This window comes from Cinclus cinclus, chromosome 1, assembly GCF_963662255.1.
Source record: "Cinclus cinclus chromosome 1, bCinCin1.1, whole genome shotgun sequence".
NCBI classification, from domain to species: Eukaryota; Metazoa; Chordata; class Aves; order Passeriformes; family Cinclidae; genus Cinclus; species Cinclus cinclus.
This window is the reverse complement of record NC_085046.1, coordinates 21,074,437-21,091,796: the sequence shown is the minus strand read 5'-3', so window position 1 is coordinate 21,091,796 and position 17,360 is coordinate 21,074,437. Positions and strand designations below refer to the sequence as shown.

Genomic DNA, 17,360 nt, shown 5'->3' with positions numbered 1-17,360 from the left:
TAAGACTAAGATAGATTGTGATTTCATGCTTCTGTAGTATCAGCTATCAGCATGATCAAAAGGCCCAGCATGATCAGCCCTTATTAGCCCCTGGTGCTTATCAGCCAATGGCCCAGAGGCCACATGAACCACATAGCTCACAAAGATTCTCCAGCTGGAGAACATGGAGGGATTAATATTTTAGTCCTGTGTCCACATGCCTCACTGTCATTACACCAGTTGGAGCAGCTACCATATTTTCAACATTCCTTCACTCAGTGGCTGCCACAAAAGCTTCACAGACACCATCACCAGCTACATTAGCTGAGTGTGTCCTAGCAGAGCCTCTTCAGACATGGGATGATGGGATGAAGGTGCACACACCCTCACAGGTGCATCTAAGGAGCCAAAAGCCTCAGGCTGTAACTAACCTCCCTGCAACACTAACGGGAAAGCCAGCTCGACAGTCACCCCTTGCTTCACATCAAGCTGGGCAAGAGCTGCCCACACAGATGCTGCTGCAGAGCACAGGGCTTGCCTGAGTGCATGTGTCTCAGAAGTTACTGCAGAACTTCCTTATGTGTGAGAGGTGTTGGTATGGCTAATCCCCACAGCGTGGGGGTTATACACACACCCCCGTGCACACACATATGGATGGGGAACTGTTTCCTCTCAGCCACACTACAGCTTACCTGAATAGACACATTTCTGCTCCTCCAAGTCACAGAAAACAAGACAACTCAAAAATGGAGTTCATTAGAAGAAATCCTTAAGAGAGTTCAAACAGTAATTATATAGTATCTGATTATCACAAATACATACAGATAAATAAAGGTTTAAGTTTGCCATTAGAAGTGCAGTTTTAGTGCCCGGAGAGGTAGCCTTTGTCTGAACTGTTTGATACTTCTCACAATCACTACTACGTGTTTTGAAAATACTCAGTTCTCTTCTATATGAGGAAATCAGAGACGTTCTAGTAACTATTCTTCCACATTTATTTTTTCAAATTGTAACATACATTCAAACTTTTACAAAAGTTTTTGGGTTTTTTTAAACAAGCTTAAAAGATAATAAATACATTAAAATAATTAAATATGCTAAGTAAATCTGATTTGGAAATAGTCGATAGGCTTACTGTGGCTTGTGATGCCAACTGAACATATGACAAAGGGGACTCTTTAACACAATTAAAGTGACCAGTAAACAAAATCTGCATCATGAATATAACTGCCTTTTGCAACCATCAGTAGTTGACTCTCCTACCTTGTTCTAGATTACAATGAATAGTCTTCATATTTTAATGATAAAACTCAGATTTGTTTTTTCCCTTCAAGGTTCTAAAGCCAGATTCCATGTTCAAAACTTCTCTTTGCAGCACCTGTAGAGCTAACACATTCTAGGACTGCATTTAATCATATGCAATATATACACACAGTTTATCTGATGAGCAGATTTACTAACAGAGACTTTTACCGTTCACCCCTAACGTTGCAGCAATCCTGATGTGTATCAATAGCCATACATATACATCCCAGGCAGAGGCTTCCAGAGCAGCTAAAGTGTGTGCCCCAGGGATGGAAGAAGGGAGGTGGAAGCAAGAGATACTGGTAGCAATGCTTTAGGGGGAAATGCAAACTTTTCTTAATTTCACTTTAAAACACACCCAGAAAAACTTCAATGCCCAACCCCCCCCCAAAAAAAAACCAAACAATAAAAAACCAAAAAAAAAACCCACCCTGAACAAATCACCCAACAAAAACCTCCAACCAAACAAAACTATCTCAAGAGAAGAAAAACAGTCACAACACTTGCTGTAAAATATATTGGACTGAAGCAGAGAGCAATCATTAGCGTCACTCAAACTGAAGAACAAAGTAATTGCTTCAATCTTCTATTTTAAAGTCCCAGTCCTTGAGCACTACATAACAGTAATTTATAGGCAAAAAATAAATACAGGTATACACATTTAAGATCAACTCCTCTTTAAAATGCTATTTTTGCTCATTTCTGTAACGGCTTTCTGCTTTCTGTATTTTCTGGATGTGAATCCAGATCAGAATTAACTATAAATCAATCCAGAAGACACCAGTAAGATGGAGAAGCCAAAAGCAGTCCTCATCAGACTATACATGCAATTACTTTAACAGAGGAATAAGGAATGTCACCTTTAAAGTTGACCCTAAGCAGCTACTTTTCTTAAGCTTCCAATTCATACGCTCTGTAAAGGAATTTTACATCATTCCTCCCTACCCATTCCTGCATTCCAAGCAGCTTTACCTACCCCTCACAGAAAATAGCCTATAAAGGACAGGCAACAGCCTGCAACATTAAAGCACTTTAACCATAAGAGCACTAAGATTGAGAATACTAAATGGGCAAAAGATGAAAATGCAAACATGCAATTTATGCAAAAATTAATGAAAGTAACTTCTGTGACTGAGATCTCTTACATGACCTTAAGGCACTCTACATTTATTAATAAAGCTTTGTCACTTGTAATTTCATACTTGTGCCCTCTCATGATTAGCAGATACAGAAACTCTGAAAGAAAATCAGCTCTGGTAAAAGATCTCTGTTACTAAAGTCTTCCCAACTCTGACTTGTGTCTTTCACTCAGCTTCTGAGTAAAGCAAATCCAACAGGCTGGCTACTCTGAAAGAAAAATCAAACAAATGACCCAAGTTGTTCAAAAACTTACCTGTCCTGTTGGTTTCTTGTTTGTTTTTCCCCAATGAGAATATATACATCTAAATGCTTCATTATTAGCTGAAATACACAACAGAGCTAGTTCTAGTGTATTAATTCACTAATAATACATCAGAGTAGTCAAAGAACATCATATATCCTTGTTACTGTGTTCTCTATTAAAGCAGCAGAAGAAACAGAAAAGGGAAGCAACCAAATGCCTGCAAAACATCAGCAATCAGTGAATAACAGACTACCTTATTTACAGGGGAACACTCAGTTATTTTTTTAATGTGGTTACTTGAAATGTATCATAGTCAATGGTTTTAGAAAATTACTCTATCTAAATGCAGTGGCATCGTGCTTTGCCTAGCAACTCATTTAATCCAAATGTAGCGTCAGAGCCTTCCACCAGACACAATAAAGCAGTACCTCTTAAAAAAACCCCAAAACACATGACCAAGGCCAAACTTAGTTTTATTTGTCATGTTCACATATACAGAAGCTTTTGCATTAAAAAACTTGAAAACCAAATAATCTGTACATATAATACAGCAATTTAAGTCTTCATGAATAGAATCTTAAATTTTCAAGTCAATTTTAAAATCATTATATTAAATAAACCAGTATTAAAATCCAAAAAATGGGGATGAGGATGAAGAGGAAAATAACGACCACATAACATTTGCATTCTGCCCTTCACATGTATCATTTATGCCCACCGAACATTTGTTCCCAGTGTAACTTGAAAAACCTCCAGATTCTGAGTTTCTTTCACTTGTCTGAAATAACTCCAATAGGGTCTGCAGTGGTAAGCCACAAGTGCTTCTCTTCTCGTCAGGAACAGACAGTCTATCTGAATTCTTTACACACAACTCCATATTCTGTTTCCGGGTATCTCTTTTATTCTTTCTCAAGTTAAGGTTCACCTTCCTGTGCAGCTTTCCAGTTCCAGACGGTGAACTGTGGGCAGTACTGGCAGCTGATGCATTAAGTTCTTTGTTCACAGCAGTATCAGATACCTCAGCCTCCAGAATGACACTGTGCTGCATTTGTTGATGATTATCACATAAATCGTGATGTTTCTTGACAAACGTAGGATTGGAATCTGTTTTCAAACACTTTGCTGGTAGAATTACTGAATTATTTAATTTCCGTTTTTGCTGCAGTAAGGTTTTGTCTTTTCCACTAAAATCTGTAGCTTGGGAATGAGAATATAAAGCAACCAGTCCTTCCTGAAAACTCTGTACATCCTTTTCACTTACATCTGGTTCCAATACGTCCTTGCAGAACAGCTCAGAAGCTTGAGACAAGTTCTCTGTGTACGCTTTGTCAGTTTTCTGAAGGGGTGGTTGTATGGAATTTGATGATACAACAGTCTCTCTTAACTTCACAGCACAGGAGCAATCTGTCTCAATATTTTCGTTATTAATTCTCAACTTAGTTTTTAGTTCTGAAAGCTGTGATGGGTGACAAGAAAGAACCGAACAGACAGATGCAGAAACTGGTGTAGGTATTGGCACAGAATTTGGTTGTACTTCTGCAGGACGGCGATCCAGTCTGAGTGCCTGCATTGCAGTATCCTTCCAGGAGTAAGTTTTCAAAGCAGTGCACTGCCTTTTCAGTCGCTCTTTCAGCTCATCTGGTCTGGCTATCTTTCCAACAATAGGAGAAAAACATCCTGTGCCACATTTTGTCCTGCAATGAAATTGTTTAAAAATATCAACAAACATAAAAAACCCCATGCGACGTAACTCCATATGCAACTTATTCTAGAAAAGCAACTGAACTGACAAAGGAGTTTTTGTTTTTACTCCTCAAGGAAAGATATACTTAGGGTGGTAACACTATTTCTACAGGAGCTGAGTGCCTTATAGTTTTGATGTTTTCTTAATGATTTCTACAGCTCATAAAGTTGTTTTAAAAACACAAGTAGTCCAGTATTTCAGTAAATCTCAATTTACAGTGGCATGAAGAACAAAAGAAGTTGATGAATATAATGCAATTACTATAAATACTTAAAAATATTCTATGATATATACATACAAAATTAACATGATTTCAAGCCAAACAACTCTGAGTATTTTGAAATCAAAACAGAAATAAAGGCTTGTTTTATTAGGCTATCAGTTGTTTGATTTTATTTGCATTTCCTTTGACTTCACTAAGAATATATTTATTTCATTACTTGCCTTTTCTAAAATAAATAAACAAGAAAGTTATTCCTTATCTCCCGATTCATTTCCAGAAAAAGAGCAACCTTGAATAGTGTTACTGCTTCATGTAACAAAGACCCTGATACCTCCAGTAGAAGACACCAAACATGCCTTTCTCATGCTTTCAAGCACTTGAACTACAAAGAAAGGAACATTTGCTTTCTCTGTCCTGCACAGGCAGCACAGGAAGCTAAGAGGTTTAGAGTACAGGTAGGAAGTTTTTCCACAGATAAGGAGACCAGATCTACCAATTTGCTGTCCTAAGACTACTAAATATGACAGAAAGCATCCAGATCAAGATGTCAAGACATTACTGTCTTTCTGTTAGCAACATTTCTGTACAGTAGATTTTGTGTTACAGGAGCTGAAGATAAGTAGGACAATTTCTGGCAACTTTCAGTCTCATCTTTCTCTGATGTCATCTGCACTTCTGATTTCTTCCCCTAAGTTCTGCTTTACAGAACTGATTTGCCAGATACAACGTCACTAACAGTTTCCATTACTTATTTCAGCCTTAAAACCATGAAATTTATTCAGTTCCATTCAGATCAGGAATTTCAGAACTATCTTTATGTTCAATATCCTGACTCAAAGAGTCTTTAGAATTTACATGTAACTCACCTCTTTATTTTTCCTGCATCATCATCTTTGTATGCAACAAACTCATAAACTAACTTTGAGATTATATCGTCAACGACTTTATATTGTGTGCTTAGTGCAAAATTTCGGTGCCGCTCACTTTCAAGATGCTGAAATAAAGAAAAAACCATGAAATAAATCTAATATTACAGACATGAATATACAAGTCAACAGTGTAACAAGGAGCAAGTAAACACCATTAATTTACTACCAGCAGCTCTTAAGACATGAATTACTACTGACTTCAGCTACCAGAAGGAGGTTTTAATTCTTAATTGCTGCTTCTAAGATGGGGAAAAAAATTAATTTGCTGATTATTCAGAAGAGCATTTTAAAATAAAAAATTATAGAGAAACCTCGGGTGATACCACATTAAAGAGATGATGGTATCAAAGCATACACTTGACATTTCACATACTGTTTGCAGATCTTCATATTTCTTCCCACAGCATTCACAATATCCTCTCTTTTTTTTGTCCTTCTGAGGAAACTGAGCAGGCATTCCACAATCCTTGTCACTGTTTATTTTGTTTCTGTTAAGAAAACATTAATGAGTCTTGAACACGGAACAGAGTGCTCAACTTACCCCTCACCGTATGTTCATTCTTACTTTAAAAAAAAAACAAAAAACCCCCAAACTTTTATTTCCCCTTAAACTATTGACATTATTTTAGTCAACGGTTAAAAACAAATACCAAGACTTATGCATAGATTTCAAATCAAACAAACAAAACCCAGAAATATTTACTGCAAGAAGACAAGCAGACACAGTGGAATTATATGCAAGCATAAAACATCCAGGTCAGTATATATATACTACTATCATTGACTCAGAATAAATAATACGAAATTGCTAAACAAATAAAAATCAAAGGAAGTCTCTGATAAAACCCAAACTGGAAACGGCAAAAAACGAGACTTTAACACCCACTCTTGGTTATACATAATTTTGAACATGCTGACCATTTGCCGTATACCTCCCTAGTTAAAGGCTAAATGGGAAAGCAAAAAAACTGAACCTGAAGCTCTTCCTGGACATTAATATATAAAGAGGTTTTCAACAGCTGCTCCATGATCTTCAGAATCCTTATCTGGGAAGCACTACTACCTGCTGCAATCCACTATTAAGCCACCCAAGGTTGATAGGCCAGCAGTAAAGCAAAGTCATAAATTTCTACTTCCTTTTTACTTTGAAGGAACAGCTCCATCTCCCAGTTAAGCCAAAAATAACTGACAGATTTTACCAAGTATCTGCATAGATGTAAGCTCAGGACTTTACATCAAAAAATCTGTCTTGAAAAATCTCTAGCTTACAAAGCATAGTATTGTTAACAACCTGCCCCAGCATTTCTTGGGTTCCCCCAGGACAGAGAACTCTAGTGTGTGCTTTAACTGTTACACCAGCATTCACACCTTCCCTCTGGAAAACAGTAAAACTCACAGAGAACCAGTAAAGCAGGACAGAAGCAACAGAATGGATCATATGAAGACTGAGTAAGTCTGCAGGTCTTGCTCAAAGCAGAAGTAAGTAGAATTAACAACTTGGCTCCAACAAGTTTTTGTCCCAGGTAAAGACAAAACAAGTCAACATTCCTTTCTATCTCTCCCCCAAAACTGACACTGGCCACATTCACTGACTGAGTATGAAACATTTTCCCACCTAAACGTCTCTTTGGAATGTGCCCAACTGAAATATTAATTAGGAGCATTTATTCAAACATAAATTCTGAAATGTTTAATATCTCATATTCCTTAATTAATCTAAACAAAAACTGATTTTTTTTGGTTTTTTTAATGATTTAAAAAGAATGGGTGTTTTCAATATCCTCTGAAGAGACACAATCAGAAGCTGCTTTATTAAAACAGCAGTAACCCCTGCTATATATGGGTTTTGCCTTTTCATAATGCTACCTTCCTTGCAATTTCATTTTAAAAAAAATTTAAAAAAGAAAGAAAAAGCATCATGGCAATAACAGCTGAAACCTCCAGCACTGTGTTACAGTCAAGACAGGACAGAACTGTGGAAAAGCCATTTCATAAAGAAAACTTATCACAGCTAAGTAAGCTTTCAGCCCCAACAAGAGAAAAGCAGCAACTTATTAAATACAGGAAGTTCCACCTATAACAAATCTACCCTTCACCTACATATTTAGTCTCTCACATGAATCAATTTTAGAAGTCAATGAAAAAAGCTAGGTAGAAGCAAATTTAAAACCCCACACTGATTCACAAAGAACAGTTAATTAAGACTCTTAGATAGCTTCAAATCATAAAATTGATTTGCTGAAGTTCTAACTGGATAAAGAGGGTACAGATAAATAGACACCTACAGTGCAGAAAATACATCAGATGAGACATGGCTAATAGTATTAAACAGCACAGAAAATTAGAAGACGATCAATTATTTTACAACAGAATTAGTTATGGAACATTTCAGAGAACAACTCTCTCCTCTACCCACACCTCGATAAAACAAAGTTTCCAACAAACCTTTCCTTAGACTGAGTTTGCTTTTGACCAGAAGCATACTTCTTCTCCACCTCGAATGGACTATACGGCTTTGAAACACAGTAGTTCAGAAATGGAAAACTCGGTAACTGCAGATAAAATGGTCGGTACTGGCTGTGTTAACACAAAACAAGGGCATGAGAACCATCAAAAATGGAAAAAAAGCATACATTACTCCAGGTCCAAAATCTTAGAAAAATGTTTCTCTTTTACATATGACATACACAAAATGCTAAGCAGATAAATGTCTTAGAATAAGTCATTCATTCCTTCCTTGATACTTTCCTTAAGCTTCCACAACTGTCTTAAACATGGGACATGACTTCTGTGCCTATTAATAGTTGTGAGCTGGGTAACCAATAAATGCAGGACAATTTGGACAACAGTGCATTTGTGCTCCTGAGAAGTAGCTACAGCAGTTCCCAACATCCAATGATTTTTAAAAATTTATTATTTTATCATTTTCTTTTATAAAAATTTAATCAATTCACCATACAAAACATAAAAACTAATTTTTCAGTTGTCAGAAAAATAATATTCATGTACACCACTGTATTTTCAGAGATAACAGAACTAGCAACCCTACCAGTGCGCTGAATAGATTAAGAACTCCTAATGTAGGACATGTCAAAAGTTCCCATACTGAATAATTAGTTGATTGAAATGCTGATGGCAGAGTTCAGTCTGACTATTTCCCCACATTACTATTATAAGCTACCCAGGCAAAACTACAAGATCAAGTCTGGAAATCATAACAGCAACAGCAAATCATCACCACCTGCTTCTGAACTGTTACTTATGTTGCATAAACATTAAAAAGCCATTGTGCTACATAAATATTTGGAAATGTTTCAAGTGTTTTGTATTCCACTACAGTGTGAAATTCACATATATTTATATACAAATTTCTTATCCTTACAACTCTGTTGGTCCAATTCTCCCCACTATCTCCATGTCTCTCATTCCTATTGCACCAACTCACAGTGTATGACTAGGTTTAAATATCTTCTTTCAATTCAGCAAAGTGTCAGAACAATCAGGTCAAAGAATTTAGTGCTTATAATCAACATCATAACTTAGAAGTTAGTTAGGAATCTAAAGGTGAGAATTATGCTGTGCAGAACCAAACTATTTTTACAATTCATTGCGCTCCCAACTTCTAGCTAACTAGCATTTTCTTACACAACAAAGACTGACTGATTACAGCACCAGAAAAACGTGAAATTTTTCAGGGATGAAAGTATCAAATCTCATGCTACTGTAGATGCTGAAATCTGATAAATAGCTTGTAATTTTTCCCATTAAAAAGAAATGATTGACCAGGAAATAAAAGCTAATTTCAATTAATTATTTGAACTAACAACTTCTCTTTCCTAACATCTAAAGGGTCTCAGCAGGAGATGAATGTGATTGTGTTGGAACTACAGAAGTGGAATTCAGTATGAAAAGTTTTATTCACCTTTTGGGCTACACAATTTGGATCTACGTAAAGATGTAAAGGTTCAGGATTCCCTTTCATTTCGTGGTAGGAAATAACCCAAAGAACCCACTCTCATCATCTACAAACCAGAATTGCCTGTTAACTTGCCACTTCCATCACCTACTGCAAATATTCCCTACTATATTACTACTTGCTCAATCTCATTTGTTGGCTAAATATATTTGTATGTCACTTTAAGAGGGCAGTACACTTGACATCTGAAGTCAGGAAGGTGAAATGAACTGAGATTTAATGACACACTTCCTCAAGTAATTCTGAATAAGTCAGTTTGAGAATCACATTACTAAATACATGAAGAGAACACTCACCGACTCCTATCTTCCACCCTGATAAATGGACTTTTCAGTCTACCTGCTCAAAGGGGGAAAGAAGGAAATCAACAGAGAATTACTTTTCATCATTTACCTGGTTGCTCCAGTAGCTTAATAAATAAGCAGATGTTATTTTAGAACTCATTATCAGTTTGACAAGCTCTTGATTTCCACAGAAGCTTCTCTACATGCTTCTATTGGACATACAAATTGGAGTACGGCACCACACTTGATCACAGGAGAACCATAGCACATTTCTAGGCATTCAGAAAATAAGCCAAGCCAGAAACCTCTACAATTATTGAAGTACTTACTTTTTGACTTCTGAGCAGCAATGTGTTTTCCCTATTAAAAAAAGAGAGATGGTATAAAATCCCTTTATTATTCTACACTGTACTTAAAGATTTAGCTGTAGATAATTAAAGTTATGACAGTCTTCCTGTGCTAGTCATGACCTGATACACTCATGATGAATTTTCCAGGAAACTAAGCTCATTAATAGTTTTAAACAAGGTAACATGCTTCCCAAAGAAATATTTCTTTCTACACTGAAAAAAAATAAGCACTCTCCTTCTGATGCCTCAATTTATTTTTTTCTAAAAGCAAACCTAAACAAAAGAAACCCAGAAAGGTAAATTTATACACTTACTCCCTCCACCCTGAAAATACCTTGCCATGGTTGAAAGTTCAGTCTTTAATACAGGTAACATTTTTAAAACACTTTGTAAATCATAATTAACTAACTGTAAGCTGCAAAATGCCACCAAAACTTGTAGAACAACAAGTATCTCCAATTAAAACCATTCTTTTCATCTGAATGGATTTACACAGACTGCATCTTTTATTATTTTTAGCAACGACGATTAAAATTTAGGGGAATATTTTGTCTTCAGAAAGAAGTGAGGTCTACATTCAAGCATCAGCTGTTAAATGTAATTGATTCTGGTAAAAGTACAAACTCATTTGATACTATTTGGATTAACCTCACGAACACAGCGATGATTTGGCAGAGGATTTTATGTGGTCTCGAGAATATTACTAGCCAATACTACATTCCAAAATAACCTAACATGCTGGGTAGCTTGGTTCCATTTACTTATCACAAGTGGCTAAACTAGACAATTGTGCAAATTACAGAGCAACTGCAGATGGAGCACACAAGAGCTACAAGCTTTAATGTGTCACTACATAGACTAAAAACCTGAGAGAAAGGGGATTTTCACTTGGCACCTCCACATACTTGGCAAAATAGCTTCAAGAAGCTTTATGCTCATTCTCTGTGAAGGAAGAGTTGTAGATTCCTTATAAAGACAGATTCTCCAGGAAACATAACTATGATTTTTCAAAATGGCCCATCAAAATGGAAGCATTTCTAATCACTGTGTCACAGGGAAAATTATACAAGGCAACGTAGCCACCATCCACATCATACTAAAACAACAATACCTTTTATTAATTACTTTTGAGGCAGGCAGAATGGAAATTTCAGACAGTTCAGCACTTCTGACTCTTAGATATGCTTTGCAAGAGCACAGTTCTACATGGAATCAATGCCACTATTAAAGTTATCTTTAAATAACGTTGAAATAAGACAGTAAACACTTTGTATTCCTACAGATGGGAATTTTAAAATCAATTCACAAGACATACTAGTCTGTGAAAAACAAATGACAAACACCTTAATTAAAATAAAATCTACAAGCTTCACAATAGGCAGTACTTAGTAGTACTGCGTGTTTTCTTAGTTAATGAAACAAATGGCAATTTTACAATTGGAGAGGGGCACTTACCACATCTTTAGAAGAACTGCCTGCTCTTTTGATTAGATAGAGCTCCCTTTTCTTTTGTTCAATGCAATTCTTAACATCTGGCAAAGAATGGGAGAATTATACTCAGTTGACTCAATTTTTGTATGTTTGGCATAACTTAATATTTTTAATTCAACAAAAGAACAGTTAAATTAATGTTACACATTTAAGTCAGGATTAATTTAACAAAAATATTTACCATCAATATGAAGTATCTTTACTCCCCAGCTCAGTGCATTGGATAATATACTACCAGAGGGGATTAAGTCCTGCAAGCAATAAATTATATTAATAATCTTAAATAAAACATAGTAATTACTTAAAACAATTAAAAATATAACATGAAATATGAAAGATGAGATTAAAATGCAGATGCTTTGCTTCTAGTCAAAAGAACACTCTCCTAGACTCCTATCTCTCCTTGTATTACAGCATCTCACCATCAAAAGAATACATTTAGCCTTCAGAAAACCAAACCTTCATGGTCACATTTTATAGTAAGACTTAAAGACAGTTAACTTATACATTAACTTCATGAGCATCTCTCAAATGCTTGTTATATCAACAATCCTGACAAATTTTACTACTTGTCCTAAGACTCCACAGACTTTCAATTCTTCAGGAAGTACTCAGAAAACATACCTGACACTTCACTTAGGACAATCCCTCAACTTTGGCCTGAGCATTCTGTGATTGACTTCACTCTAAAACCACTAAGACCACTTTTGCTACTGCTTGTTTTCTAGAAAAACAAACCACCAAGGTTCTGAAGCACAAGTTTGTTGACTATTTGGCTTACCTGTTCTTTGATTGCTTTTTCAACCAGGGACTTTCCCCTGCTCATACGTATCTACATTAAAACAGAAACACATTTGTAGTGAAGAGAGATAATTTACATTGCTCTTAACAAATACATACAAGGAGGCACCAGGGTCACCTGTTGCTCATTCTACTGCTATTTTTCCAATTATGTGCACTTTTCTCACAGGGTTATGGCTGATACAATCAAAGGAAAAAAATCCAAAACAAAGAAACACAACAATTAATCATTTTCAGCCAAAGAAGGCCACTGCAATAGTGCTGGAACAAAGCAGATGGTGGGAATAAGTAGCCAGTGACACACACCAAGAGATGAGGTTTCATCAGCTGAGCTTGTGAAAATTAAGTCATGAATATAATCATAGCCTCTGTCTTATCCCCTACTTTTCTATCACCAGTGCATTTCCTTTTTCTACTTTTTTGCTGTTTATTCATAATGAGCTGCCTTTACTATCCAAGTTGTTTGCAAAAAGAAGTGAACACACCTATGCAATACAAAGACCAGTCTGCAGCCTGTCCATGTTTCTAAACAAGCATCATATATACAGTACAGTTAATTATTTTCAACTGTATTTTGAAAGGACACAAGACTTGCCCATGTGAGAAATGTCCCATAAACCTGCATAAATTCAGATACTAACTGTTGCAATTGATGTGATCCCCTAGAAGAACTCAGAAAAAATATTCAAAATGCTCAATTTAAATTATTTCCTACTATTATCAAAGAGCATTTCTGCAGATATCAGCATTAAGAACATCGAATCAGCTAGATTTTAATAGGCTGTGTTCCTAAAGATACAGGATTCACTGGATGTCATCATGTGCCTGATCCAGCTGTCAAATGTGACATCAGTGTTTTAAGTCAGACATACTACCTTAGAACAAATTTTAGCGTACTCTGCTTATTTGCAAAAACAGATCCTTTTTAAAATTAGTTTCAAAAATTGTGATGAATTAGTTTGACTTAGTTAAGTTTAACAAGTAAGCCTGAATAAATTTAAAAGAATGTTTAAAAGAAAAACCCTTATTCACCCAAGGAACTGCTGCCACCTTTAGGAAAAGAAAATAGGAGAAAAATTGTAAAAGCATGGATTGCACCTGATTTGCAGTATTATTACTAAGAAACTTACTGTATCTACTATCTTAAATGAACTTCCATCATGTCGATCTTTTCGGTTGCTAGCATGAGGTGAACCATTTCCTCCATTAGGTGCAGATTCTGGACTAGGAACAGGAGAAATCTGGCCAAGAGCTGGTGCAAATTTTGCCTCCTTTTTATTAGTCACCAGATAGTTGATATCTTTGCTAAGAAAACTATCCACTCTCTAAATATAAAGATATAAAGCAAATAATTATCTCAGGAAAATAGACCAGTAATTCAATTTTACATAGAATATTTTAAAGAAAAGTGATAAAACTTCAAAAACAATTAAGTTCAAAACCACTGAGTTAACAAGAAAATATTTTCTAAGCACCTGGATGACAATTAAGTTGAACCAGCATCTTACCAACCACGAATTCTAATTTCAATTTCTTAATTTTGTAATCATTATCAAAAGAGCTCTGTTTTAATTATTACTGTTTTTTACTATCTACCTGTAATACCCTCCAATGACAAGAATGTAAACACGACATTAAGGAATAACAGACTAATTCATGGAAAACAACTCTCACTAATTTTAGTAAGCAGAAGTTACACAGAAGTGTTCAGCTAAACTTAAAGGCAGGTGTTTGCAAATATAATTTACAGTCTACAAGAAGATATAAGTTTACTGAATTTAGAACCAGCATAAAAACTAAAATTTCAGTATAGCTACCATGTTTCACACCTACAGTTTTCATAACACTTCTCAAAAAAATCAACTCTTAAGTAGGTTCATAGTCTCATACTCGGCAATATAAAAATGTGTTTATTCTGCATTTACTCTCTTCCATTTTGCTCCTTCAGTCTCTTTCATTGCCAACTACAGTGTGATGAACATCTACCTGCCTTGTTCTTTCATGTCAGATTGTATAGTTTGAGATATTTTCCTCTTTTCCACTAATCAGTGTGAAAAGCACAAATCACACAGCTTGAAATTGCCTTTCAATTCTGATCTATGAATCTTTTACAGAAACAGGATATATAGAGAGAGGCATTTCTAAGTGCACTCCACACAAGTAACAACAGAACATGTGGTAATTGATCACGAGGCTGTTGAGCACCTCAGGTTGAGACATTTACTCCTCAGAATAAGCCAAAAACATCTTCCTTTTCAGTCTCAGAGTTTTGACCTTACTTTTTACATATGAATTCCTAGATTCTGGTTTAGAGAGAAAGACAAACAACAGCATGCACTTACTTGATGTTACATGTAAAGCAATGTACTTAACTCAAAACTGTGTTATTGGTATTCTTTACTGACACTTGAATTTCAGACAGCACCTTGATTTACAAGCACCAATTTCAAAGCTGCTCTGTGTCCCTCTGAGGTCAAAGAAGTATTGTCAAAGCAATGTTCAGAACAGCTACCAATTTAAGCAGATCCCTTCTGCCTCTGTGCTTAAAAGGTGTTTAGTAATAGCCAATTAATATTATTATATCCTGTATTTGCCTGGATCAAAGAGCTCCTTCCATACAGAAGGGAGAATTAAGAAAAAAGTTAGTAAGATGCTTATAAAATTTACTGTTTACATAAGAGCATTCAAAAACACTCATAGTCTGTGCAAAAAGTAGTTAGTGAGGTCACTGACTTACAGAAAATATACACAAAACTCTTCCTTTAATCTCTTTAGGTTCAGTTGAATACTGTTAGCTGTAACATCTAAACATGTCAATATAGCACAGTAGAAAAATCACCTCAAACAATGAAATCTAATAAATTTGGATAAAATTTTAAGCCAGGTGAATAATCATCCAAAAACAAAACTTCCTAATAAGAACTTTCAGTCCAATTAGTAAAGCACCTTCTCTTGAAAACCCACAGAATAATTTGTTGACAAGCTCATTGTCTGGACTGAAGTTTAAGACAAACATAGAAAAAAATAAGACCTCATCTCAGGTAACTACAAATGACATTAAAATGCAGTTACTGAGAACACAAAAAAGGCATTACACATGTGCAAATTTCCTTCCAGGTTCATACAAGTCTCTACCATTAACTTACCCCTCCCAGCTCTTTGAGGTCCTTTCCTAACTTTTCAGAGATCACATTTGATGGGATATCAAGGTAAAACACCTTCCCTGTGAGTGGCTTAAATTTGAGTTTCTCTGTTTTTCCTGGGTCTTTCTTCACATGCTTCAGGGAAGATCTTATCTTTTCTGTTTTTGCTTGTATTCCATCTGCTGGGGAAAAAAAAAAAAAGGCAATTTAAACAAAACTGGACCTTGGTTTTATTTCTAAAAGAGAAAATACCTAAATTATGGAAAAGGATGGAGCTAGCTTCCATAGAACAGCTTGAGCTAGAAGGGACCTTACATATCATCTAGTTTCAACCTCCCCACCATAAACAGGGACACCTCTCACTAGACCATGTTGCTCAAAGCACAATTCCACATATTGGTTTTACATTGTTGTTTCTTCCTCACTGACTTACTCCTAGTTGCTTCTCTTCTGGAGAAGCTCAAGACAATGAGAAGTGCCGCAGGAAGTGAGCAGGCCTTTTCTGGAGACAATAAGGCAAAACAGCCCCTCTGTTAAGGACTCCTTCCCTCCCTGAAACAGTCCTAGATATGAAAGGGAGCGGAACCACTAATGCTGCAAAATCCTCTAAGTAAGGTTTATGTGCACACTAAATAAAGCAAGAACAGCAGCCAACTTTGTAAGATCTGGAAGATAAAAAAACCCTAGAGAAATTAGGAAATTATGGAACATAGGTTGGTATAACTGATCCAGAATCTAAACAGAAAAGACAGATGATAACCAAGCGTGCAAGGAAAATTCTGTAGATAATCACGGATCAAATATGGTGTTTACTCACCACACACATGCTAGGGCCAGAATTAATAGTGGAGCACGCATATTAAACCTCTCAGAAATAATCAAAAGTTCGGAGCGCATTACCAGGACTGCAATAGCAATGAAGAGTCTCTCCGGCAAAGGGGGTGCGTTCTCACACCCTGGGCCTAAGGAGCCCCCCATACAAACAGCAGGGAAGCCTGCCCGGGAGGAGCAGCTCACCCAGCAGCAGCCCGGCATTTCCCACACACCAGGGGCACGCTTTTACGTTTAACTCCCCAGGCCACGCCAAGGCCCTTCCAGCTGCCTCCCGCCCGCAGCACCAGCCCGAGGGCGGCTCGGGCCCAAACCCGGCACCAGGCGGGCGGCGGCGCCGCCTCACAGCCCAGCGGGATGGCGGCCCCGGCCAAGGAAGGCCCGAGCGGCGGCAGCTCCCCCGCGCTGCCCGCAGCCCCCCGCCGCTTACGGGGACGCGCTCCTTTGTCGGCGGCTTCGGCAGCGCTCGGCTTCATCTTCCCGCGGAGTCACATCGTGCTCTGTTCTGTTCTGCTCTGCTCCGCCGGCAGCCCCGATCGGCTCAGCCGCCCCACGCCCGCCTTCCCGCCTCGGCACAGCGGCCCTGTGCCCTCACCAACTGCCCGCGCGGGCCGGGCCCTCCCGCCGAGGGGCGGGCGGAAGGACGGAGGGAGGGAGGGAGCGAGGGAGGGAAGGAAGGAAGGAGGGAGGGAGGGAAGGAAGGAAGGAGGGAGGGAGCGAGGGAAGGAGGGAGGGAGCGAGGGAAGGAGGGAGGGAGCGAGGGTGGTCGGAGACTCGGCGGCCTTAGATTGGGGGTTGTGGAGGAGTAGCAGTGTTCTGCTCTCTCCTCTCCCCTCCCCGGCGGGCGCTGCTGATAAAGGGGTATGTACGCAGTTCTGGGCAGCGGTCCCCTTCTGAGTTAAAGATAACGTGAAAAATAG

General features: G+C 37.5%; 1 protein-coding gene across 1 annotated transcript; it reads right to left on the bottom strand.

The window, feature by feature from the left end:
• Positions 1 to 3,133: 3,133 nt before the first annotated feature.
• On the bottom strand, positions 3,134 to 16,971 carry DBF4 (DBF4-CDC7 kinase regulatory subunit). The gene is made up of 13 exons (XM_062494712.1): positions 16,871 to 16,971; positions 15,613 to 15,791; positions 13,597 to 13,791; positions 12,447 to 12,497; positions 11,847 to 11,916; positions 11,630 to 11,706; positions 10,154 to 10,184; positions 9,837 to 9,882; positions 8,010 to 8,141; positions 6,628 to 6,630; positions 5,938 to 6,052; positions 5,502 to 5,629; positions 3,134 to 4,362 (listed from the first exon to the last, which is right to left on the bottom strand). The coding sequence occupies exons 1-13, from the start codon at positions 16,914 to 16,916 to the stop codon at positions 3,294 to 3,296; spliced, it is 2,142 nt and encodes a 713-aa protein (XP_062350696.1). The 5' UTR covers positions 16,917 to 16,971; the 3' UTR covers positions 3,134 to 3,293.
• Between the last annotated feature and the right edge of the window lie 389 nt (positions 16,972 to 17,360).

What these genes read in the sequence shown, in the direction of transcription:
- DBF4 (XM_062494712.1), bottom strand. Translation starts at nt 16,916, where the DNA reads ATGAAGCCGAGCGCTGCCGAAGCCGCCGACAAAGGAGCGCGTCCCC. An exon ending in CGACAAAGGAGCGCGTCCCC is followed by an intron (nt 15,792 to 16,870) that starts GTAAGCGGCGGG and finishes TTTTTTCCCCAG; the next exon opens with CAGATGGAATACAAGCAAAA. An exon ending in GCAGTTCTTCTAAAGATGTG is followed by an intron (nt 10,185 to 11,629) that starts GTAAGTGCCCCT and finishes TTTTTTTAATAG; the next exon opens with GGAAAACACATTGCTGCTCA.